Raw genomic sequence first — 25,478 nt, forward strand, 5'->3', positions numbered from 1 at the left:
TCCTTTTATTTTACTGTACAATTTATTGATTCAGTTAATTTGCCATTGTTGTGTCTTTATCCTTTTCTCCTTTTTACTGTGTATTGTATATTGATGTTAAGGTCAGATGCAACCTATCTTCCATTTTTTCTATTTTTTCTTATCTCCACAATATGAAGATTTCCACTTCATAATTTCATAATTATATTTTTATGTAATATGAATCTTTTTTTATTTGGATATAAAGTGTTTAATTGAAAATATATAGTATGACTTTACTTATAAGCATTCAAATGCATTTTGCATGCTATTTTAAGGAAAATTCTAAATATTCTAGCTCCGAAATGAGCCTGAATTTTTGGGAATTAACAGGTTTAAATCTTAATAAATAAGGATATCAAGAAAAATTATATAGAATTGAGGAACGTCTCGTCTGTCCTTAAGTCATTGTTATCAGAAGTTATTATCTGCATTTATTATCCAGTTAATTTTTTTTGAATAGGATTGTGAATCTTGAGAATAAAACCGACAACCCTGGGACATTTCTCCAGTGATTGTTTATATAAAGAAATATTGTTCATTCAACAGTATGCATGATTCTAGTAAATAAGTTTAAAATTCGTATTCCCCATGGTCAGGGATATAATTTTATGCTCATTGTTAAAAATATTCCCAGGTATGTACAATATGATGAAATACAATTTTGTACTTTCAATATATTTACTGGTATGTACAAAATGATGTATACAATGCAATAGAAAATAGGCCTGTTTTTGCATTATGAACCCATTTTTGTAATATAGTATATGTAGATGAAGCAAAAGATAACAAAAAAGATCTGATGTTTTCACACCCACCTCAAGAATTCTTTAAATTCATTTAGCATTGTACATACTTTATATCAAGATGTGATACAACTTATTTTCAACTGAACTTTCATGTGGTAGTTTTTCTTTTCATGCTTTGAATTGTAAAGCTAATATGCCTCCATGAATTAATTGTGTATTCATTGTTCTTGCATTAATTGTGATAAGTACAAGTAAATGAATATTTTTCTAACTTTCTCAAGTTGTTCTTGTGTTTATACATCACAATTTAAACAAATACAATGTATTAATCCTCTCAGAAGATATAAACACAGCTGGCAAACTGCCCAGCATTTTATTTAGGCCTTTCAAGTGCTGCTAGAATTTGAAAACATTATACAATTATTGCTGAAGATACCTGTATACAAGGGGATATAATTTTGTGGATGATTCAGTTTAATAAAGTTTTTCATTAAAAAAAATTGATGATGCTAACTTATAAAGGGGATCATTGATGTGATAAAAATGAATTCTAATACTTGTACAGTGGATGTCTAAATAATATTATAATTACTAGTACAATGTATATATAAAGTCCAGGTAAGCAAAATTAAAAAAGGTAACAGTAATTCCAATTAGGAATGTATATATTTATTGTTTTTTTTTAACAATACAAAAATGTAGTTCACAGTTGTATAAATCAAAAATCACAGAAATGCATTGCTACATGTGTCAGGACTGGTCCTTTTTACTGTCTTTCTTCATGTCATCCATTTTCTTCATTAGGTTATCCCATGATTGTTTGTTGACACGGGGTACCTTAATTAAAAACAGATTAATACATCTTTAAAATAAATAATCCATTATGCAATTCTCATCTTAAGCCACTTGATTTTTTATAGTGATATTGATTCATTTTCATCCTAATGATAATACTGTTGATGTTTCGCATGAATGCAATATTTGGCGGATTTTAAATTTTCATTAAGTTTGCTTGGATTTTATTTAGGGCATTTATGAATATACATGCTTAACATTTGGTGATATACTTCATTAAGCTTAAGCTTTTCCCCCCAAAAGTTATTTTTTTTTCATAGAATACACAGCCAAATGTAATACCAGGTACATTTATGTTATAAATATCTCTCCTCAAAGCAAGTGAGAATAGAAAACTTTGAAAAGTTTTTACCTCGTAGTTCTGGTCAATGTATATCCCAATCAGAACACCTGTTCCCACAATCCCCTGTAATCGAAGACAGAACAATCACATTTACAGTCATGCACAGCAAAACAGTTACGTATACCATATTGACAAAAATATATGAGTAATGCTTTGTGTAATAATTTGCATATTATGTCTATACAAATGTACAAAACATGAGCATTTACAATTACAAAATATATTTTTCCTGATAAGTATGGTTTTACAATTTGTAAACTAAGGTTAACAGCATCGTCGGAACCCACGGGTTTTCTTTCCGAATCTGCTGAAAGCAGAATAACGGATAGGAAACCTTGGGGGTCAACTATATACATGTATTATTAATTTGATAACCCTGGTTAATGTAACCTGAGTATGTGTTCGGCTCATTTTGTTGATTTGACATATACCTACCAATAATTTTGCAAGCTTAAGAACCATTGCTGTAGTTGTGAAAAGATGTTTCAAATATCATTGAGACAAAGCGAAAGTAGAAATGGCGGCGTTCGCTTCCGTCGTTGTACTTAAACCTATTCGATCAGATGAAATCGTTAGCGTTTTGGGTTTTTTTTCATTCTGTTTTTTTTTTTTGAGACAGAAGAGACACACTTAGTTACGAATGATACACACAGACAATCGAACATAAAGAATAGTGAATGGAGATGCAGAACATACGAATGAATTTTGGTTTTTTTACATTCAGATATGATTCACTCTATTTCTTACGGAAATTTCATATGTAATCCATAGCCTTGCAGAAACTGATAGAACTGAAATCTACAATACCTAGTTCTAACCAGTTTATCGATTGGTCAATTGACCTTTAGGAACCTAAGAAAAATCACGGACTATACGAAATAATCATGGTGATGTCGGACTCAAATTCTAATATCTTAAGGCGACTAACTTATAGGTAAACACTTTAACGCACTGATTTACATTAACAATAAGTAAGTAAATTTTACTTACTCTTTACGATCAATTCATTAATTTACATGTAAATATAAACAATAAAATGATTTCTTAGACGATTCATGCGGTGTATATACTGTATATGAAGGTTTAGCGATCGTTGCAGAAAAAAATTACATAACGCGGGTTATGTATTTTTTCTGCAATGTCGCTACCTTTATCAGATTATATCCCGCATAAATCACCATAGAAAGCATTTTATTCTTATGTTTTAATGAACCATAGCTTTAAAATATATTTGCTTAAATACATATTTGCGAAAAAGCATGTATATATTTACATATTAATTTATATGACGTTATAATCATGTTAATATTACACTTAACATTTTATATTGCGGTGAGAGAACCTGTCATGATGGCACACCATATATAAATAAGTAAATAAGTTCTTTCTGATACCATTTTTCTGATACCGGCAATTTCATTTTCAATATCGGAAAATAAGTTTATGATATCATAAATTCAAACCGATTTCTTGACATTATATAAATAGTGCCTGTTTGGGAGGGTAGCAGTTGAAATTGACACCCCGAGGAAACCGTTGTCAACCTCCGCGAATGGTTTTCGAGGGGTGTCAATTTCAACTGTTATCCTCCCAAACAGGCACTATTTATTTCATTATACTGAATGTCTTATTTTAGAGAATTTTTTACTGCTGTTTTTATAGAAATGACGTGAATTTTACGGCAAACCGTATGCGCATAATTTACGCGCATGTAACAATTCGTTGTGGTACCCGTTGCTAAGTGTGTTGCTTACGCTGAGAGTAATAGAACGGATTATCAACTGCGTCTAAACCAATCAGATTTCAGCAATTAACATGAAAGTATAATAACATAAAATATATCTCTTTCATATCAGAAAAATTAACCGGTGCCTCATATTTTCACACAGAAGTGTGCATGTACATGTAGTATACATGTACCTATTGTTTATTGTTTGTTTATATGTACATGACTGATGTAATCTATTTATAAGGAATTAATTTCTTTATACACATAATGACTTCAGGGTTGAACAGTTGTACGCATAGATTTTTCTCCCATATCATGAACAATGCTATAAAATGAATATATCTGTGAGCATTTTGTATTATTGCTGATAGATGTAAATTCTTCTTTATTTTTACTATTATCAAAGCAGGGCTATAACATGAATTCTGTACATTAATATGACATTTTGAAATGATATTGAAGATAATTTTGACAAATAAGGTATGTCTTATTTGAATAGCACCAAAGAATGCCATACGTATACAAGCAGTGTATGCTATTAAATCGATTATAACACTGGTGAATATTTAAAACGACCCGATCGAGTTATGATGATTTAAATAATATTATTTTGTCAAGAGAATTTACAAATATATCCTTAATAAGGTAAATTTATATACTTTATGAAAACCTTTACCCTACATTAACCAGTCTTACATTGTTTGAACCAGTCAAAAAGTGGGTTAAACTTTTGGTCATTCAAACAATCTTATAATTATCGATCGCCTAGATTAGCTGTATAATTAAATACAGTCTAAGGATTGTGCGGTGTTTAATATAAGTTCACGTGCAGTACATATGGACTTAGTTGATTTCGTTTAGATAAAAGAATGTATTTAATTAATTAGGTGCAAGACCAAAAACATATAATACCGGTTACTTTGGTATAAATAAACATGTTTTAATCCAATTAGTCCGAAATCAGATCATATTCGTCACTGATAAAATTAGAAGAGACCGTTTTGCGAACTGTGAGAGTGACCATGGTTAGAGGGAGTGGGGTATTGTTCATTACATAAAGTTTGGTTCTTCATAAGAAAAATTTGCACAAAACAATTATTTACACTGATACCGAGACTGGGACGTGCTGTGAGAGAGACATTGGTTAATTATGAGGGAAATACGTAAAGTTTGGTTCTCCATAGGTCGTTGTTGATACTTTTACGGATCTGGTTATACCCCATTCCCATTAATATACAAAGGAAATATATTGAAAAGCTCTCATCCCATTTGCCCCCCCCCCCCTCCCCCCTCCTATTTCAATGTGTCAATTCTCTAAGTGGTTTCATCCAGTTTGCAAAAATCTGGATTTTTGAAATTACTTGTTTTAAATTATTATTTCTCGTTTTAATATCACTTTAAACATTTCAAGAAATTTCCTAAACCTTACAGGTAATTATGAAACATATTTGCGGATTGAGGATTTGTGTGTGTGCGGGGGGGGGGGGGGGGGGGTCAATTAACTATCTATGTAGATTCCGGACCGCATTCTCTCTTGTTTTATATCCACTCCTAATATATAAGTTGTACATATTTGTAAACTATACATGTATAATACTTCAAAAGCCAATTTAAGTCAATAATTTTGTAAACTTAAAAATATATTTGTATGTGGTTACAGATTTTTTAAACATTTACTGGAATACTTAACATTGTAAGAAAAACACATTTTTTATAAAAGATGAATGCCCCTATTCGAAATTTGAGCTATTTGAGACAATTAATGACCGGACGAATATTTTGTTTGAAATAATTTCTTGCGTTTTGAAAGAGGCCGGGATTTATCATAAAAATATATGAAACACTTAGGTCACTATAAAATATAAGTAAAATGTAGATTTCTAATTTTTTCGCAATGATATTTGTTCTCAAATTACAAAAAATTGTCGTAAATACCAAACGCGTGAGTTGGTGTACACAACATGTCTTATTTAGAGTTGATCCCGGCATCTAATGTATTGGCTGTATCGTGATGGCAACTTAATTCATTGTGAAAATAAAACATTGTCTTTCAAATAGTTTGTATATTATCAAATTCAATTGAAACAAAGAAAAGGGGCCTTCCATTTTTACCATCCTTTGTTCGCCTAATCTTCTTATGTGCATTATTGGAAGGTAACAATCGTCCTGTTTTATCAGGCGCGCTTTAATTCTGCATGTAGGTTTAAATTAAATATAGGGCACCTTCTAAGACTTTTCCGTCTTTCGCTCACATTACGCTTGCTTATGGTGTCCTAAAGTCCTGTCTTGCTGAGGAGACCGTGACAGTGTCTATCAGAAAGGAAATTTAGGCCCCCAGCAAATCACCATGAAGAACCACGGGGAGTCGTGTGTCAGAATCGTTGCTTTTTTCCTCACATTTTCTTCCTCTTTTGGCTTTTACTTGATCGCCGACTGTAAGTATCTGTTTGAACGTTTTTAACGTAAGAATCGTTTAAACGTTTAATCATAATTTTCTATTTTCTGTCTTTCTTTTGATTTATTTTTTTTTCCTAACCAATTTTCTTATTTAATTTTTTTAAATTTTTAAAAGAAAAATAATGTTTATTTCGTCTCTATTTTATTCCTAGCTATAACAAATAAATAATTTTTTGATTTACTATTATGCTTTCTTATTGAAAAATGTGAATTTCATGCTAAGTTGAAATGTGTAATATTGGACCATGAACTAATATTACGAAGACTTTGCCCTAATTACCCCTTGAACTTGCCAGGTTAAAACTGCAAGAGAGATTTACTTTTAATTCGTTAAATCACTAATCCCTTTACAATTTATATACATATATACTGACCGTGTGATATCCTTTTCTTGTAAGACATTGTATATTTTTTTTATAGAGAAAGTATGTCAAATATCAAGCAGTCCATGTTCTATATTACAATTCATAAAAAAAAAAAAATGAACAAATAAATAAATGAATAAAAAAAAATTACATTGATTATTAGATTAAATAATTGATTAATCAATTAATTAATACATTTACTGTCATAGAAAGAACATGTTTAGCTTTAATGGAATTTTCTATAATATATTGAATCGTATTTGATTTATTTTCTTTCTGATGAAATGAGGGAGAGAGTGCAGGGTAATGTTAAAATGGAGAAGTCCTTTATTTGGAGATAAGTAATTTTTATTGATCGCCCATTTTCCTAAACGCAGTTAACTTTTTTTTTTCCAGAAATATATCACGGCTGTCATTTTGTAAATCGGAGTTTATACACGATGCGTGTAAAATTGTATTTACCGTGTAACTATAAAAAATACACATACCTGGTCAATTTATAACTCAAATAACAGTATGGCATTTCTCTCTCGTTTTTCAATTAAGATACACGACATTTGTTAAAAAACATGAGGATTATCATCCATATTTTTGTTTTATTGTAAAAGTACAACAGACAAGGCAATCAATCCATTGCATATGACTTCTTGTAAGAAACTTCTTCAGGAGGTCGACGTGAAATATTAAACTCAATTTGAGTCAAAAAGACGAAAAATCCACCGATAGAACTACACATGTACATGTAATTGAACAAGTTGTCGCGTAAAATGATTGATTACCAAACAGTCTTGTTTGTAAAGGACATATCTCGAGGAGTTTGAAAATTATATGGCATTTTTAATATAAAAAAATAATATCTTCCATCCTAGTAAACAACATTTACTTCAATACGTGTTAAACAACTGGCAATTAGAGTCTGGATATAAGCGTCTGCAGCCGCGACATCAAAGGTGCGCGAAAGAAGAGGTGGGTGGGGTGGAGACTGAGAAAGTTCATAATATTTAGTAAACACAATCATTCAGTTATGGCGTTTGATGTCTGGACCTCATCCAGACAAAGGATATTAACATCTTCTCCAAAAACTCTCAAGAACTCCTAAGGACAGGTGCGCTTTAGAGGTCAGATAATAAAAACCGTTACACTCCCTCATCAATATTAAAAACAATTTTCCTTTTTGCTTTGTGAAAATATTGGTTTTATTTATATGTAGGAAGGTTTAAACTTCACAAAACTCTAAATAAATATATTTATTTTAAAGCTTAAAACATTGCATACAATTGAACTAAACAGACTAAATAGTATAACACGCATTTAAATTCTTTTATGAAAAGGTTGTCTTTGGTAAGCCCATCGTGTTTCTGAAAGTATTTGGGTGGATTTGAGACAAGAAATGAAGTTTCAATTTAAACAAGACCAAGACAAAAATATAAAAAAAGAAAAACTGAACAACGTTACTTTAATAGTTAACCAAAATATAAATAGCATTGCACATGCATGATTTAATCATTTACATGAAACAGTCATTAAAAAATGAAATTTTTAAAAATTCTTCATTTTACAGATTACATGGATCCCGATTTAGGAAATGCATTTGGGGGAGTTTGCAATAAACGGGTGGAAGACGCTTGCGCATACCTGAGCAGCCACTTGGATTTGTTCGGGTTTTCGGACTACAGCAGCAACGTGGATTGCACGATGGTGTTCGATGCTGGCAAAATGGCTGGCGCCAAATTCAAATTTGAATGGCAATACTTCAATGTAGAACCATCAACCGATTGTACAAAAGATTACCTGGCCATTTACGATGCTGACATGAACGCCATAAACTCCACAAATCTTGTCGGCAAATTTTGTGGGCTTCATGGCGTCAGCTTCAATGGGACACCCACAGATCGCTACATGACCATGGTGTTCCATACTGATGGCTCGGGCACCAAGAGTGGTTTTAAACTCAGAGCAACCCGTTACGAACCCTGTAAGTATAATATAATACCGGAAGAAAAAAAATTCAATTTAATTCTTTAAGATGTAGATAAAAGTTGACAAGCATAATTCTAAAGAGATGGGTGCTTAGAATAATTTTACTGCATATTGTGGTTTGCAATCACGTTATGATTGCTATATATTGTACTTCTCTTTGAACAGCGCCCTGTCAGTCTGAGGAATTCTACTGTAATGACACGCTGGCCACGGACATCTGTATCGACGACCGCTTGGTCTGTGACGGAACCAGGCACTGCAGCGACAACTCGGACGAACTCAACTGCTCCTGTGAGTATCATGAATACTTATTTCCATAAACACGTTTAGTCTGTCTTCAAGAATATGTTTGTTTGTGCTCTCTCTACTCAGTGTTGGGGCTCCATTTGTGGCACAAATTATTGCGCCCCCCCCCCCCCCACTCACCGAAGTTGTCAAAGTGCTAAAATTCAAATAGATAAAAGGTTGTTCAGATTGTAAATAAAAAATCTCCAGAGTATAGCTATGTCGTCAAACGAAAATTTTTATGATAACTAACTGTTGTTTTGTTGTTGACAGTTCTTGACGAGTTGCTGGGGACCTTCTTTGCTCTGGGGCTGGGAGGAATGGTGATGTCCGGCGTATTCTGTATCGCGGGTTGCGCCGGTATATGGACCGTCGTCGGCGCCTTGACCTGCTGCAAGAAATGTTGCGTCAAATGCTGCTGTTGCTGGCCGTGTTGCAAAAAATGCAAAGGTTTGTTTTCATCATTGAAAACCTTGTTTCGTTCAAAATTTCTAATTAAACTCAGCGAGTCTATGGTTATGTCGGATCCGAGATCACTTATGGTCCCAGGATCATGAAGCTTTCTCGTAATTTGTAAACGACGTTTAAGTATTATTACTGTTATTGATGTTACCAACGCATATCAAGTGTCAGGCGATAATCCAAACGTATTGGAAAAACAATTGAAATTTTTAGTTAAGGTTATGATATTTCATAATTGTAAATGGATAGTTGCTTTATGACTTTTGTAATGTATGTAGGTGGCGCTGGAAACTCGAAGGTTGAGCCTGGCATGGAGATGGGAGACCGTGATGACGAAGACTTCTCTCCCCCACCCACGTACCGAGAGACCACCAAACTAGAGGAAGACGTTGAATGGGATGATGTAGAGGATGAGGTTCAGAAAGACGATGCCGCAGGGATTGGGAGCGATGACCCGCGTAATAACCTCGCCGATGTAGAGTAGTGGTGGATCAACGTTCTATTACATTTACAAAGACATTGTTGTTAATCAACTTTTGCAACGTTTCCTTTTATCATGCAGTTTCTATAATTGAGCACAAATGTTATAGGTTTAACATCCATCATCAGTATTCACACTTCTAAAAAATACCATTTTTTTTACAATAGCGTTGATCGCTTTTTGTGATATCTATCATTGTTGCGCAAAATACTGAAGATAAAGACCTAATATGTATAAAGAATCATATTGAAACAGAAGATGTATAAAGCGCTGCAGGATAAAATTGACAGTGTGCAGAGAAACGTTGGATATGCACACTTCTACGCCACATATTCCAGCGAGTGACATTCTAAATGAACTCGCTGTTTTCATTGTTACAATATATGGCTTTTGTTGGAGACTTCCATCTTTGTTTGGTTATTCATCTGATGAACTTGCTGTTCTGCATCACGTCCATTTTTGTCGGTAATGGTGTCTCTATCTTTGTTATATTCTCTATGAATTCAAATATTTATTGATAGTTGTCAATCATACTAGGTGCCAAAAATGTATTAATTTATTTCTTGTCATTGATTAAACTGAAGAAAATAAAAAATTGTCATTTTCTTTTCTTAGAAAATGTTTGGTGAACAGCCTTGTCTGTTCATTGAAATCTTTCCTTGAGAGCTGAACTCTGCATCTAAGTCAAGATCTAGAGGCTCTTATGCAGAGTTTAAATATTAATTCGGAGAACATATACATGCCATTACATGTACCTATAAAACAAAAAAATATAATCCTGGTTGTATTATCTAAAAAAGACCAACCAGGATCATTTAAAGAAGCATTATTACGATTTTGGTTAAATCTTATTTTTCTATTTTGATTGTTTACATTGCTTTTGAAATGCGTTTCTAATGATCAACGATATTTTGAGTATCAGCCGTAGAGTTATAAGCAAGATACAGAGCTCAAAATTCTTTGTCATCTAAACAAGGATTGGGTCCTGCTTTTTTTGGGGTTTACATTGGTTCAATAAACCGGTAAAAGTTCTTTTTCGAGTTGATTTCTCTCTCTTCTCCAATTCGTTTTAAGCATAAATAAATAGTTCCCGTCATTAATCACATTCATTTAGGTCTAAAAGTGGAATTTTTACTTCAACTTTCAAAACGTGAACAAAAAGTTTGTTTACATCACAGAGAATTGCGAGCTCTGTATTTCGCTTATAACATGACGAATGACTATTAAAAATGCCTTTCTGAAGTATTGTAAACATTAAAAACGGAAATATAATTATTGACCAAAATCGTGACCATGTCCCTTCAAAGGTCAGTCCCAGTGATACAATTGGTTACCAACGCATACTAGTATAAAATTCATGAACGACAATCTGCACCAAATCTAGTCATAGGTGTCAATACATGTACCGATAGTTGATTTTAATGAAGGTTGAAAATTACAAAACCCAATTATTAGATTGACATTCTTTGAATATAAAAGACCCATTAAAACATGATTCTTGCTCAAAATAGTACATAAATGTACTCGCATTAAGTAATGTAACAATCAGGAACGCCTTTTCTCTTTGAATAAAGTACACCAATAAAATCAATAATACATGTACCAAAAACTTGAAAATATTGAAGCACCACTGAAATTTAAGAATAAAAAAAAACATACAAGGTAAATTTTTATGAAGTTTTAGTCTTGAATATAAAGTCAAAATCGCCAGTGTTTGGTTTAAAGGTCAAAGACACGTCAATTGTCTTGAGATTCTCTACAGAATCTTTCCCTTTGTTTGTCAGAAGATGGATGCCTTGTTTACTGTAAAAGTCCCACTCCACTTTCTCTCCTACAATCACTTTTTCCCGTGGCCCCAAAGAAACTTTTAACTGGTCCGTGAACTGGTACTCTGCCCATAACACAACTCCATTACACTTTTCATCTCTGAAAAAAAAATCAAACTTTTATTATTACTGTTGATTCTTATTCTTGGACATGATTACTTACATCCTCATTGAAAAGTTTTAAACTTCTGCATGGCAGAATTTATTTAACACCCCTTAAATTTAGAGAACCACCCAAATTTGTTAACAGCATACTTTCATTTCAAAAAACTATATATTACACAGAATTGTATAAAACATACAGACGGTGTTTAATTTATGGGAGCAGTTGCATTTGGTTTTATATTTGAAACTCATATGCCCTAAAATCTCCTCAAAATGGTAAATCAACTCACATCGAGGGGTCCAGAGTTATGGAGATGTTGGACGACTGTGACGTGTTGTCTACCCATGATGCCTCACTGAAATCAAACGACTGGACCGTGACCGGGTCAGTACAGGCTGTACAGGGGTACTCCCACAGGGGCTGGGGCTCCACCTCGCTGTCTGATATCTCGGAGGAGCTCTGGGTCAAAACAAACCATTTACAGTTAAAATTTGTCATTTCCTAGTGACACATATCTCTTTTACTTTAATACCAATACTTAAATTTAATACAGCAAATAGTTACTAGTACATAAGAAATTTCAGTAATTTCTTTTAGACAAAAGACACACTTTAAACTGTAAACAATGGTGGAATCAAAATGATAATACTTCTGAGATATGGATCGGTTTTTTCTGTTTTTTGTTTTAGAAATAGGTAGCTGGTATGTTATAATCACTTCATGGGTTAATACCAGTAATTAGATGGATACATTTTTTGGGGTTAAATACAAGTGTAAATTACTTTTGTGTGGACTATTTTACATTTACAGTTTTGTATAAACAAACACTTTACATAATTATACCTGTACATCTCACACAGTCACAAACTTACAAAAAAAACAACATACTAATGGTTGCTTTATACCGGTAATATAATATTAGGGTATGAACCTCAATCAGTTGATCAAACAGCTGTATGTTGAAACCCTCACACATCCCCACTGGTGATCTGATCTTCCATAGGTCCCGGAAACTGACAGCCATTGCTTTAATGGTCAGCAACTGTGGAAACACTTCTGCCTTCTCGCTGAGAAAGCCAGACAGTTGTCTGGCTGCGTACCAGAAATGAACATGATGCCATGGTAACACAGCGGACTGGAAGTAAGGCTCTCCAACAACTAGGTCAATCTGTGGAATCCCAGGAAAAATATTGAATGCAAAATATTTTTGTGTGTGACATGCTATCAATGAGTATGTGCATTGTATTTGGCAATGTAACAGTAAGGTAAATTTAATAAAGATATACATACTAGATCATGGAAACAGGTAGAAATTTTCAATTAATGAGTTTTCAGACATTCATTAGAGGTAGAGAGATATAAGATGGTAATTAAAATATCTTCACTTTTTCCTAAATTGAATAAGATTTTACGGAACATAATTGTTATTACAAATGCAATATGTTATGTGCTATAAGCAATACAGAAACACATGCTGTGGGATCATTAGAATTCATGGGGCTCAATTTTTGTGGATTTCATGGGTATTCCTTTCCAATGAATTTTCAACAAATTATGAAATAAATGTATAGTACTTTGATATGCATCCACGTAATTTTCAAAAAAGATTCCCATGATCTTGTTGAAAACTGATAATTCACAAAAACTGACCCCTGAATTAACATGTTCTTATTTTATCTTTTATATACATGTAGGTGTTTTTTTATTGTCACCTTGTAACTCTGTAGATCCTCTTCTGTTATTTCCTCAGGCTCCTTACTTAAAATGGTCACCTTACCACCAAGGTCATTGTGGTTTATAAACTGCTGCAGTATTTTTCTGGTGAAATTATTGGTCTCCAAAGCAAACACCTACAAAAATTATACAATGAGTCCTGTAGACATATTATCTCTCTCTCTCTCTCTCTCTCTCTCTCTCTGGAATTATCATACATGTTTTATGATCAATGTAAACTCACTTGTTTTGCCCCAAGTCTAGCAGCCACCAGAGAAAGCAGACTTCCATCTGATATAGTTAATACAATAGAATTTTCAGTAACCTTCTGAAATGAAAAAACCCACAAAAATAAATCTACATGTGTATCACAGAAAAAACAATATTGGCATGATTTGCAGATAATGAAATGATCAAACACTTCTAGCAACCACATGACTACTCGGTAATCAAGGATTTATCTATATCATCAAGCTTTACCTCTTTTAAAAGTGAGTAATAAATGTCGCGCCTGTGAGGATCATTCAGCATTCCAATCTGTGACCTGCTGTAGGACACGTGCATCCCACAGCTACAGGCTGGTCCCATGTTATCACTGCTATCAGCCCTGCATCAAAGACATTGAAATCATGCACCTTGATTAATCAAACATGTATTTTAAACCAACTTTCATAAGCAAAAATGTTTATTTTATGATAAATATTTGCAAATGAAATTTCATGGTATTTTTTAGCATTCATTTGATATTTTCCTTGCATCCATTCTAATATTTGACCCTATAGGTATTCGGAAACATAGTATGTATTTCTCAAACACAAAATTATTTACGGTAAGTTGGTGAACATTTAACATTTGTAATATTTATTCTACACATTTGAAATAATAGAATAAATGACAATGTAGCCCGTCAATCTGAATTGTAGTGGGCAAATAAGTGACCAATACCTGTTAGTTGGTTGCACATTAAACCACAGACTGTATTCATCGTGGCTACTGATAACCTTGACCTTGTCACCTTTCTGCACTGAGAGAGGCTGGTTGGGGTAATAAATGGCCTGCATCCAATGGTCACGCCACTGCAGTTCTTCAGGCCTTGGGTGACCCCACCCTGGGGCACAGCTCAGGTTGATCTTGTTCTTCGTATCCATTTCTAGGTCCCACCACATGAAAATCCCATCTGTCTGCCCAGCATGTAGGGCTTCAAACGTCTTTGACGACTGGTTGTCAAATTTCAGGGGATGAGTTCCACTAAAGTCAAACCTACCATAAAATAAAATTTCTCTTGGTTAACTGGAAATACAAGGACCAAATCAAATCACTAGTACATGGGGTAAGCAAATTTTTTACTACCTGTACTGCTTGAGCAAAGAATTTTTTTCCAAAAAGGCTATTATCAATCAAATCAGGACAAAATGCAATACAATGGCCAGTAAATGTATCAGTAATGTGAAACAATTTCATCACTTATACAATAACTGAATACCTGAAGACATGGAGAGGCATGGAAAGAACTTGGAACAAGGATTGTGGGAGCTCATGGAGCTGTAGATCATGGAGAGCAGGTGCCCCTCCACAGCTGGTCATTTCTGAAGGAGGGTCAATGACCCCACCCCCAGGTAGCTTTATGGGTCTGATGTCCCTCCATCGACGTATGAAATCTGAGCTGACCACTTGAACATACATGTTAGCAGCTGATGGGACAACAATGCTGTTTTTCTGTAAACAAAATCATGCTTGATCATCTATAAGGTATCAACATTTATATTTTATTAATCACTGTACATATCATGTATGCATTTACAATGCATATAATATAGTATCAGTTATAGGTCAAGTTGATGAGTTTTCATTCTCAAATATAATTTAGTATTCGTGTACACTATTCTTCATAGTAAAAAAAAAATTTCTGAGTCTTATCCTATGTCGATTTTGAAATAACCTATAAATAACAACAATGAACAGAGCTTCGTATCACCTGCAATAGTTCCCTGTGAGCATGTGTAAATGTGTTGATAGCTCCTTCTCCAATGAGCTCGGTATCAAAGACTTCTGTTACCAAGATATTTGCTCTCTCTGGCATATCTCCATCTAAAATTCAAGACTTTCCATTTAAAATTAATTTTGGTCAACATTTTAAATTCTATGGTATCTCATTCAATCAGATGAATATCATAATTATGCACATCAATATTGGAACCAGTATATATATCTTACATGAAAACTTGTTAAGAATAGAATATATGTAACATAAAAGGATCTAATATTACCTTCACCAACTGTGATGTCTGTTGATCGCTTTGGAATTAATCTGATCTTGTCTCCAAAACCATTCTGCTGAATAATCTCTCTAGCACATTTAGCCATGGGTTCAAAAGCCTAAATAACAAGGTCTTACACTAAATATTAGCTAAAAATAATTATGAATACTTAGAAAATAGTTGATTGTATCTCTAGTATCAATAAAGAACTTATTCAAATTGTGTTGTAGAGTACTGTTCCAAAATTCACAGAATAAAAGGAGGGGGTGAATAGTATACCTCACAAGCTGTGACAGTGTCTGCTCCCAGCCTAGCGGCCATCATGGACAGTAGCCCGGTACCAGTGCCTATATCAAGAACATTGACTGGTTCTCCCAGCCCTCTCTTTATTTGGATTGCCTCTGCCAAGGCTTTGTAATATTTTTTGTTCTATAATTAAAAGATAAGGTTTAGAAAAATTGATGTGTGTGTGTGTGTGTGTGTGTGAGAGAGAGAGAGAGAGAGAGAGAGAGAGAGAGAGAGAGAGAGAGAGAGAGATATTTATAAATTTCCTTTACTTCAAAGACATGCATTTTCTTGTGTAATAGTTTCAATCAAAACTTAAGGCAGCTAGTTTTCAACAAATTTGAGACATCTGAATTCAGATGAAACTGACAAACCATTGGCTACTGTAGAATCATTTAATTTCGTGGGGGCCAATTTTCGTGGATTGTGGGTTTTTTGCATATTCCTTGGGATGCTATTTCGTGGATTTGTCAGCTTTAAGAATCTGATGGTAAACTGAATCTTTAATAAGTAGTTTTCGCTGAGGATGTAATTACGTGGGCAAGGGCTACCCACGAATACCACGAAAATTGAGCCACCACGAATTTTAATGATTCAACAGTACATACTATAGTCTGTTTCAAGATATTTATGCATATTTTAATCTTCGGACAGACTTTAATACAAAATTTCTTTGTCAAAACATTTACCATATCTACATACCCTCTCTGTGTCATGAAGCATGTCTGCATATCCTGACCTAAAACAAGACACATAAGAAAGAACGTGAAGTGACATGACACGTGTAAATATTTGTATGATCCTGAATATTCTCTTTTGAGAAGTGGACAGGCATAGCCTACATCCACGTGGATGTAGGCTACGCCTGTCCACTTCTCAAAAGAGAATAGGTCATGAAGTCAATGGCAGCATGCTATTATAAGACCACATGTCAGTATTGCTCTTCAGTGATATCTTACATATATGTCAAATATTCAAACAACACAGCATTATCTCAGTGAACTATAACACTCTAACACTCTATCTTTAACACGCACAGGAAGGCCCCTCTAACAATCTAATGCACTTACCTGGCGATTTCTTGATGGTAATCATACTGGTCATCTTGGAGCTTCCAGTCTATCTTTCCCGTGGAAGGGTTAATTACCGAGACAAAAGTACTCATTTTCCTCCTAATAAACACTGTAGTAGAAATCACAAGTCTCATAAGAAAAATCACTAGTTCTTGGCATCAGCTATCAGCATTAACATATACTTAAACGATCAATGCATTTTCCCATGTTGTTCTATGGGCGCAGCCATTATGACCTTTAACCTAGGGAGAAATCATTATCTCGGACATCCATATCTATATAGTTGTTTTAAATGATTATCTCATATCGATAAGTAAACAATGTTTTGGTAAATTACCATTTCAAAATGATATTCTTAATTAAAAAATATGTATTAGTCGATAGAATTGTACTTTGTTACTAAAAGTAGAACTTTTTAAAAGTGACTCCCTAAAGTATAGGGAAACATTATAAACTCAAAATATGCACTCATGGATAATATAATAATGGTATAGAAATAATTTACTGGTTTCTGTGTGTTCGGTATATTTTTCTATAGTCTACCAGATATACTCTCATTTTCACGATGGATATGTTGCAGGCCTACTGTACGTACATTACATTAACACGCATGCAGATTATTGCTGATGACATTAGGCTATACTTGTATATAATTACTTTTCTTAAAAAGGTACAAGTACACAGGTTCTTCAATAATATTCCAATATAATGTATGGGTAACACATGGAAGAAATATTGAATGTACGTGTAACTTTTTCTCAAATGTTTATAACTTGTTTTGAGATCGTCCCTGAGATTTACATGTCTCTATTCACTTCCTTTTATGGCTCTCTTATACAGGTAAACAAGTTAATACGCCCACCTGTGTAGCCGGCTTTTTTCCTTTCCACACGTAAAGATGGCTAACATAGACAAACAGACAATCCGCGATGCTTACGAAGAAGTTCGTAATGATAGTAACGACACTAATTGGTAAGTTATAATTAATGTACCGCGGCTTTCATTACATTTTTACCTTTCCACTCAGTAAATAACGATTTACCTGTCTCATGGATTAAATAAAAAAATGAAAACTCGCGATAAACCTAGCTATGACTAAGTGATTAGTCTCAGAGGTGTGGACATTCTTTTCAATGCTTTGTTTGAATATTTATCTCTTGTAAAAACGTATTCGGTTTTTAACAGGGCTGTTTTGAAATATGATGGATCACACATTGTCCTGGGTTCTACTGGGTCTAGTTTTGAAGACTTCGCGTCGAATTTCACCGGTAAGTATAAAGCTGTATAGATCTCATTCATGTTTTTATATGATCGACAGAACTTATTCGACAGTGATAACGATTAATATCTGACTCAAAACGCTTTTTATGAACATCTGATATGTGTGGTGCGGAAGATCTATGTCTTGAATGACATGTATGTAAATTATTCGAAGTTGGCAAGTGGAATCGCATAAAAGTTTTCAACTGCATGAATTGAAATGGTCACTGGTTCAGATCCCGCCACAGTTAAACCATTATTATTTTGGTATGCCTTGCTGTTTTATCTATTTGTTCATTCATTTTAGAATGTTTAAAACCGAGCATAGCACCCCCCCCCCCCTCCCGCACAGAAAAACGTGCAGAGGAGGAATTTAAGTGGGTGTTTTATAAAAGTGTTTGTGGTAGTTTGTTTTTACTGATTTATTCACTTGGATATATTTTGTAACAGTTTTTAAAGATTATTTCATTAATATATGGGAGTTAATTCCCTGGGTTTTCTGTAAAATTCGGTCGGGGGAGGGGGGGGGGGGTCCAGTCAACAAGCACCTGTGCGTAAAAAGCGTAATTAATCTAGCAAAAGAAAATTCAGAGCCTTTGAATGAGAAACAATTTACTAAAATTATATATTTCTTAACAGATTTGCATATCCATTCTCATATTTTTCTTTTGGACAACTTTTGTGTGTTTAAAAAAATATATAAATATCTACTCTAACTGCACTTCAATATGTTACCAAACAAATGTTTGCATAAAAAAGTATAAAAGAGAGTACTTCAAATAGCCACTTCACATGTCAAATTTCCAAATTTGTGTGTATGCATATGGTATCGAAATATTATTTTTACATGTTTACGATATATTTTCAAGTGTTAGTCTGATGGTGATGCTTCGATCACTTTGCACAAAATGAGACTGTGCAGAGAAGAGGAGAAGCTAAGTAGTCTAGGCACTGTTGGGTCAATCTACAAAGATCATGTTCGAGATGCGATAGGATGTTCTCCACTGTTTTCTGAATCATGAAACCATTGTTGATTTTTGTAGATGATGATCGAGTATACGGGTTCCTCCGAGTGATCGCCGGCGACGAGCTCAGCAAACGAACTAAATTCGCCTTAATTGTATGGCTCGGTAAAAATGTGTCTGGAATCAAACGGGCAAGAATGGGCACCGACAAATCCTCAGTCAAAGAAGTCATTCGTGTGTGTAGTCTGATCGTTTAAATATTTTAAATATTCACCCGGCAATATTTACAAAAATAATTTCACCCGGCACAACTTCTCGGACGTATATATACTTATGCAAAGCATTAAATTGTTTCTGAAAGTTCAAAGTCGCATAATTTTAACAGAGACAAACGCAAAAAAGTTAATATATTTTTTCAATATTTCAGAGTTATGCTGTAGAACTAATGATTAACGAGAAATCCGAATTGAATGAAGATTTCATCAGAGAGGCGATAGTAAAGGCGGGCGGGGCTAACTACGGAACCGGAACTCGGGATTGACGGAGGACCAGCTTAGTCCCAACAAAACCGTGACTTACTTAGAAATTGACAGTGCATTTTACCTGTCTCGTATTTTTATTTAAAAATCAAGCATATACTAGTATTGTGTTTTATACTTAAGGGAACAAATCATTGTTATATAAGTGATATTTTTTAGCTTTACAACGCAGTAACAATGAAAGATATTAATTTTATGCAATGATATTTCATGTATCTACATCGTGTCCTATTATTGCCAGTTCCATGATATTGTTCAGGACATTTTTCAGTATTTTATTGATACTGACAAAATAAAATGAAAAACTATTGATATATATATACTATTTGGTTTTACTTTGTACATTAACATAACGATGCAGGGTGGTGTGGTGGTGTTTTAAAAGGTATCGCCGTGTTCAGTGGGTATAAATAAGAGTCATTTGAGCACCTGTACAACCATCTTCAAATGTCTTGCAAATACCTTACTTGCACAAATTTTGTAAAACCTGACAGTTTGAAGATGCGATGTAGTTTGTGAAAAATAAAATCCAGTGTGGTATCGCGACAGTAATGGACATAATGCAATCTGATTAAAATACAGATCTCTACCTACATAAGCGCTTATGTAGAAATCTGTATTTAAATCAGATTGGGACATAATGTTATGTTTCCTTTCCGACAGTCTATTGTATTTCAGCAAGCACAACTAGTACTTCCTGTAATATTTACAGTCGACCAATGTTCGGTTTTTTTTCTTACGTTTCAATTTTGACGAAATCCTTGAACAAAACACCCTCACAACGTCAAAATTTTTTGATTACGGTACTCCACACAAAGTTTCGTAATCACAAAACCTTGACATTGTAAAAATGGAAACAACTATAGTTCTATCATAACCAAAAACTTCATTTTTGGTTGGAACATGTTGATGAAAAGAGCTGAGAGAGAGAGAGAGAGAGAGAGAGAGAGAGAGAGAGAGAGAGAATTAGCTGTAGATCAGTAGCTCTACGGAAAATTCTTCTCGTAGAGATAAAATTCTGCACCTGGGGGAATGGGTTCTCTATAAATTTTAAATGAAAAGTTAAAAAAAACCCAAGAAATATTGAAAAAATGGTTCATTTATTTTGTGTTTTGGGTGGACTTTCATTTCTATCTACTGTGCCCTTGTTTATAATTCTGGCATCTTGAGGAACGAGGTTGGGTATTCCATCCACAATGGGGTACGCTATTCCACTCTCTTCACAGACTAGTTCATTTTTCTCCTGATCATACCTATTAAAAATGATTATAAAATTAATATTATCTGTTTTATTAAGCTTGATTTCAACATGCAATGTGTATAAATCAAATTAAAAAAGTGTGCGTTTATAAAATCGAACTTTGAAATTCAAACAAAGGAGGAATTATTTTCCACAGAACTTCCAACACATACATATAAATACATCACGTTGTACAACACAAAGCTCACAAATTAATTAAGGTGAATAGCTGTGGAATAACTGAACTGGCTGATATATTTTACTAACCTCAAAGGTTTTTTGGAGACTGGACATACAAGCACTTCAAGGATAGTTTCGTCAAATGGAGTGTTATAAAAAAGGGAGGTTGAAAATCTTGCAGTTGGAAAATTTATTAAATTCCGTCCTGAATTAAAATGAAAAATATTATAAGTATGCAAAATCGCACGCAAATGATACAACAATAAATCATCTTAGATGGCTGGATGGTTGCCATTTACAAACTACATTGATCTCCAAAAGAAGACGAGCTCCGTAATAAAGTGTATATAGGAAAATGTTCATATTTTAAACCTAAAATAGACAATTTGTTGTCCAACTAGCCTCTTTAATATTTAAAACGTGTTACAAAGAATATATTCACTATATACAATTTTAACACTTTTAGGCTTCCGTACATTAGAGAAGTTGAATAAAAGTTTAATTTTGGTTATTCAAACATTACATATTTATAATAAAATTATGTGTTTTTATAATACCGTGTCCAAGTAAAGTTGATAATCCTCGAAAAATCATTTTTAGCAATGAAACCTAGGAATTATAGTTATATACATCTAATTCCTGCAATGCTGCTCCTCACTTTACCAATTGCACAATATTTCTGCCTTCTCGAACAGAAGAGTTACAAGAGGTATGTAGTTTTGTCGCTGTTTTCGCAGTAAATAGTTTCTAGCTTTCTGTCTGGAAATAAATCTAACGACAACATTAACATTTGGTTAAGGATCGGAGGTTTGTATGGACAATCATTAACTGTAGGTCTGTAGCTCCCGGTCTGAAAAAATCGGATGGACGACCTGTGAGCTACATGTACATCAGCAGCTGATCAGGTCCAGTACAATCTCCAGATTTAGCTATACAGTTTGAATAAGCTAAATAGCTTTATTAAGCTATTCAGAGTAGCTTCATTTAGCTATTTTGTCATACATTTTTCTTAAATTTGTAATTTTATCAGTATGTATAAAAAATCGCACTTTAGTCCAGTGATAGTTTTCAACTTTGAACTGTTCTGAAAACAATGCATGTAAAGAATACTCATCAGTTTGCGTCTCCTTAAGAGACTTTGCACTAAAAGTTTGGGGGCAACTGATTCATGACCACACAGTTGAAATATAAAGGAGGTCAGTTATGGTAAACAAGATAAATTGATTGGTAATAATTTATCACAATGAGAAGAAATCATACTTATCCACGCCTCATTGCACACAAAGTGGTAAACAGTTACCCAAACAATGGAAATATATTTTTTGCTTATAAGTGTTTAAAAGCTGCAGTGTTAAAACTATCTTTAATTGTGGTCAAGTTTATAATGGTCAATTGTGCAAATATGAGTAGCAAGTTAATTGCGATTTTTTATTCATTTCTTACAATAAATATTTGCTTCAAAAACTGTACATATATAACTTTATCAAGCTATTTTGAATAGCTTTATATAGCTATATAGCTTTTTCAAGCTATATAGCTAAATCAAGAGATTGTAATGGACCTGTACATGTAGAGTGCCACGGTACCCATTGTTAAAAAAACAAAACACTGCAATTTACGGCGCACATATTTTGGACTAACTTTAAGTTATTTTCACACGAATTCTGTGAAAACATTCAGTACCATTAATAATTTTTTCGGGCAATTTATCAATGATACTAGTAATAGTGATATCGTCACTTTACTTGCCTCAGATAACATGCTAAGGCCTAACCGACTTCGGAAAAATGAAGTATATTTATTCACGTCGAAAAAGATAGTCTTCATTTTTACATGTAAACAAACTGCACCACTTCATTTCACGGTGCTGCTGATGGTGTTTAAAAAAATATCAGAGGCAAAGTGAAAGGCAAAGTGAAATGATGATATGTATGTAGTAAAATGTCCGAGAAATTTTTTTGATTCAAACATTTGTAAGTTTTAGGTTTCATTGAAAATGTACTCACAACTGGATCCAAAAATAACTGATGAGGCAAGAAATTTTGGATTTAAGGTAAAGGAAAATTGTGGAGTTTGGAAAAATATGTTTATTGCCCCTCCCCATCCGTCAATAAACAACTATAAAGTTTTGAATGTCTTTATTGCAGGCTGTAAAAGATGATTTTGTTGCAAACTTTTTAAAAGCAACTCTTCCGGAAAAAAGGTTACGTAAAGGGGAGATAGAAAATCTTGAATACTTTAAACAAAACCTAGATAACAAGCCTATAAAGAAAAGGAAACTTAAGGAATCCAAAAGAAAGAGTCTTACATCTCGAGAGCGAAGAAAACTGAAGTTGTTTGACATTCCAAAGGAAGGACATAAGTAATTTTTACATCTTTTGCAATGACTTTGTATAATGAAGTTTACCATATTAAAGTCTCTATCATATTTGTTTGCTTTGAAATGAGAGAAAGATCAAGTTATTAATTTTTTTTTTCAGATTTGAAACCTATCTACCTATGCATGATCTATGGAAAGAGTACATGAAACAAACTTTGGGGTTGACAGATAAGAGCAAGTAAGAGAACAATTTATGATATTGAATATTATATTTTACTTATGTCACCGAATTTCCTAGAGTGAAAAATGCTTTAATTTATTACACAAGTAATATGAAAATTTTCCATGAATTTCTGGAATATCAAATTCTCTTCCTTAGGGGGTTGATCGTTATAACTTTATGAAATGATGGCCTTACCCCACCCCCACGACCCCTTAAGTGACCTTAAGACTTAAAGCCAATAGGTCAGGGACAAATAATGTTTCTATAAATACATTCTATATTCCGGTAACCACATTCAAGGACATTGTCTCTGCTCTTCTGACTACTTGGTAGTGTAAAAAAATTGCCCAGGAAAAACTGTTCTATTATTAAAGAATTTACTTTAAGTTTTTGTATACACTGTATATAAATATATATGTACTGGTATATTTATTTTTAGGCCATTTGATCAGTATAACTGTGAAAGCATCCTTAAAGCGGACTTTCATGGATGTTTCCTAACAGTTTCCAAGTCCTGTTGTCCATCTTATATTGGTGCTACTGGGATTGTTATCATGGAAACCAAGAATACATTTAAATTTATTACCAAACAGGATCAAGTAAAGTGTTAGTAACAGCTGGTATTTTCTTATTTCCTTTTTTATATATATATTCAACTTTATTTCACATTCAACGTGACCATATGACCCATGATTTTTAAAAAATGTTTTATTTTACTTCCAGGCATCCCAAAGAAAGGCAGCGTTTTCATGTTTGAAATTGATGGACATTACATCACACTATATGGCAACAATTTCTGTTGTCAGCCAGTTTTAAGATCTACACATAAATTCAAGCCAAAGAAATATGTTGCAATATGAAAATTAATAAATGTAATCTCACATTATGGTAGTTCATATCTTACTCCTTTATATGTTCCCTATGAAATATCAATTTAACACCATAAAAAGCTCGTTTTTTCTTAATATGCAAGTATAAAATAAAATCAAAGAGCCCTTTCAAAATATATTACCTGAACATCACAGTACATAAATGCCATAAATATTTTATTTTGATATAAAATTTATTCATACAAATAATACGAAAAATATTTTTTGCAAGTGTGAATACATTGAATGTAAAAGCAAATTAATATACCAGTATTTCAAATACAACTGATAAATGTATAATTTGTTCATAAATATATTTAAGGAGGCCGACTTTAGTTTGCATTGCGCATGTTTTTGCGCATCCTAATATAATACAGTTGTTTTATACTTCTTAGTAATTTTTTTCGATATCATTTATAAAATTGAACACAATAAACAAAATACAGATCAAAATATTTAGATTTTTAAAGGAAATTTTTATTTTTAACACGATTTTTACGTTGTGCGGTAGGGGAGCATTGCCATTGCGCTTTTATGACGTTATGATAAAATAAAGCTTTGTAGGAGTACGTTATAAGAAATAACATAAAAGAAAAAGTAAAAATTGTACGCTGTTGAAATTTTATATACAGAATGATGCTATCCTCGAGGATATTTTCCTCATTTTTGGAATGAATCCATTATACCAATCATCATTCGTGATGATCCAAATATATAGCAACATTTGGTGCATTTTAATATTTTGAGATGGCCCCCACTAAAAACCAGACGGTAGAATTTTGTGTTTTTTACAAATAAGGTAGGAAATGATATTACTTATCATATATAACAATTTGAGAAAAAAAGCTATTGTAGTATTTTTTAAAACTGCTATGATGTGCGGAAAATGACAGTTTC

The 25,478-nt window shown here is 33.3% G+C and overlaps 4 protein-coding genes and 1 long non-coding RNA gene across 5 annotated transcripts; 3 read left to right on the forward strand and 2 right to left on the reverse strand.

The window, feature by feature from the left end:
- Positions 1-1,414: 1,414 nt before the first annotated feature.
- On the reverse strand, positions 1,415-2,515 carry LOC128188277 (uncharacterized). The gene is made up of 3 exons (XR_008244138.1): positions 2,401-2,515; positions 1,975-2,028; positions 1,415-1,604 (listed from the first exon to the last, which is right to left on the reverse strand). It is a non-coding gene; the product is annotated as an uncharacterized LOC128188277 (long non-coding RNA).
- A 3,419-nt stretch (positions 2,516-5,934) lies between these two features.
- On the forward strand, positions 5,935-10,335 carry LOC128189944 (suppressor of tumorigenicity 14 protein homolog). Its single transcript, XM_052861772.1, has 5 exons — positions 5,935-6,129; positions 8,078-8,491; positions 8,662-8,787; positions 9,055-9,231; positions 9,522-10,335. Exons 1-5 carry the CDS (start codon positions 6,042-6,044, stop codon positions 9,725-9,727), a joined length of 1,011 nt encoding a protein of 336 aa, XP_052717732.1. The 5' UTR covers positions 5,935-6,041; the 3' UTR covers positions 9,728-10,335.
- Positions 10,336-11,121: 786 nt separating this feature from the next.
- LOC128189943 (protein arginine N-methyltransferase 7-like) lies at positions 11,122-17,194 on the reverse strand. The gene is made up of 13 exons (XM_052861770.1): positions 16,983-17,194; positions 16,615-16,651; positions 15,907-16,056; positions 15,637-15,745; positions 15,345-15,457; positions 14,853-15,085; positions 14,315-14,629; positions 13,850-13,976; positions 13,614-13,697; positions 13,369-13,506; positions 12,588-12,824; positions 11,946-12,115; positions 11,122-11,650 (listed from the first exon to the last, which is right to left on the reverse strand). Exons 1-13 carry the CDS (start codon positions 17,117-17,119, stop codon positions 11,395-11,397), a joined length of 2,106 nt encoding a protein of 701 aa, XP_052717730.1. The 5' UTR covers positions 17,120-17,194; the 3' UTR covers positions 11,122-11,394.
- A 604-nt stretch (positions 17,195-17,798) lies between these two features.
- On the forward strand, positions 17,799-20,067 carry LOC128189053 (coactosin-like protein). Its single transcript, XM_052860478.1, has 4 exons — positions 17,799-17,957; positions 18,171-18,253; positions 19,289-19,446; positions 19,638-20,067. The coding sequence occupies exons 1-4, from the start codon at positions 17,884-17,886 to the stop codon at positions 19,749-19,751; spliced, it is 429 nt and encodes a 142-aa protein (XP_052716438.1). The 5' UTR covers positions 17,799-17,883; the 3' UTR covers positions 19,752-20,067.
- Positions 20,068-21,803: 1,736 nt separating this feature from the next.
- Positions 21,804-24,596, forward strand: LOC128186522 (ribonuclease P protein subunit p29-like). Its single transcript, XM_052856317.1, has 6 exons — positions 21,804-21,878; positions 23,154-23,222; positions 23,317-23,531; positions 23,650-23,727; positions 24,152-24,318; positions 24,436-24,596. Exons 2-6 carry the CDS (start codon positions 23,166-23,168, stop codon positions 24,570-24,572), a joined length of 654 nt encoding a protein of 217 aa, XP_052712277.1. The 5' UTR covers positions 21,804-21,878; positions 23,154-23,165; the 3' UTR covers positions 24,573-24,596.
- Positions 24,597-25,478: the final 882 nt, after the last annotated feature.

This window comes from Crassostrea angulata, chromosome 6 (assembly GCF_025612915.1).
Source record: "Crassostrea angulata isolate pt1a10 chromosome 6, ASM2561291v2, whole genome shotgun sequence".
In the NCBI taxonomy this organism is placed as follows: Eukaryota; Metazoa; Mollusca; class Bivalvia; order Ostreida; family Ostreidae; genus Magallana; species Magallana angulata.

Coding starts and splice junctions, on each gene's coding strand:
- LOC128189944 (XM_052861772.1), top strand. CDS start 6,042: ATGAAGAACCACGGGGAGTCGTGTGTCAGAATCGTTGCTTTTTTCCTC. Junction 8,788..9,054: donor GGACGAACTCAACTGCTCCT/GTGAGTATCATG, acceptor TGTTGTTGACAG/TTCTTGACGAGTTGCTGGGG. Junction 9,232..9,521: donor GTGTTGCAAAAAATGCAAAG/GTTTGTTTTCAT, acceptor TAATGTATGTAG/GTGGCGCTGGAAACTCGAAG.
- LOC128189943 (XM_052861770.1), bottom strand. CDS start 17,119: ATGAGACTTGTGATTTCTACTACAGTGTTTATTAGGAGGAAAATGAGT. Junction 16,652..16,982: donor TACCATCAAGAAATCGCCAG/GTAAGTGCATTA, acceptor GTCTTGTTTTAG/GTCAGGATATGCAGACATGC. Junction 12,825..13,368: donor AGGATCTACAGAGTTACAAG/GTGACAATAAAA, acceptor GGGATTCCACAG/ATTGACCTAGTTGTTGGAGA.
- LOC128186522 (XM_052856317.1), top strand. CDS start 23,166: ATGTACTCACAACTGGATCCAAAAATAACTGATGAGGCAAGAAATTTT. Junction 23,532..23,649: donor ATTCCAAAGGAAGGACATAA/GTAATTTTTACA, acceptor TTTTTTTTTCAG/ATTTGAAACCTATCTACCTA. Junction 23,728..24,151: donor GGGTTGACAGATAAGAGCAA/GTAAGAGAACAA, acceptor ATTTATTTTTAG/GCCATTTGATCAGTATAACT.
- LOC128189053 (XM_052860478.1), top strand. CDS start 17,884: ATGGCTAACATAGACAAACAGACAATCCGCGATGCTTACGAAGAAGTT. Junction 17,958..18,170: donor GATAGTAACGACACTAATTG/GTAAGTTATAAT, acceptor GGTTTTTAACAG/GGCTGTTTTGAAATATGATG. Junction 19,447..19,637: donor CAGTCAAAGAAGTCATTCGT/GTGTGTAGTCTG, acceptor TCAATATTTCAG/AGTTATGCTGTAGAACTAAT.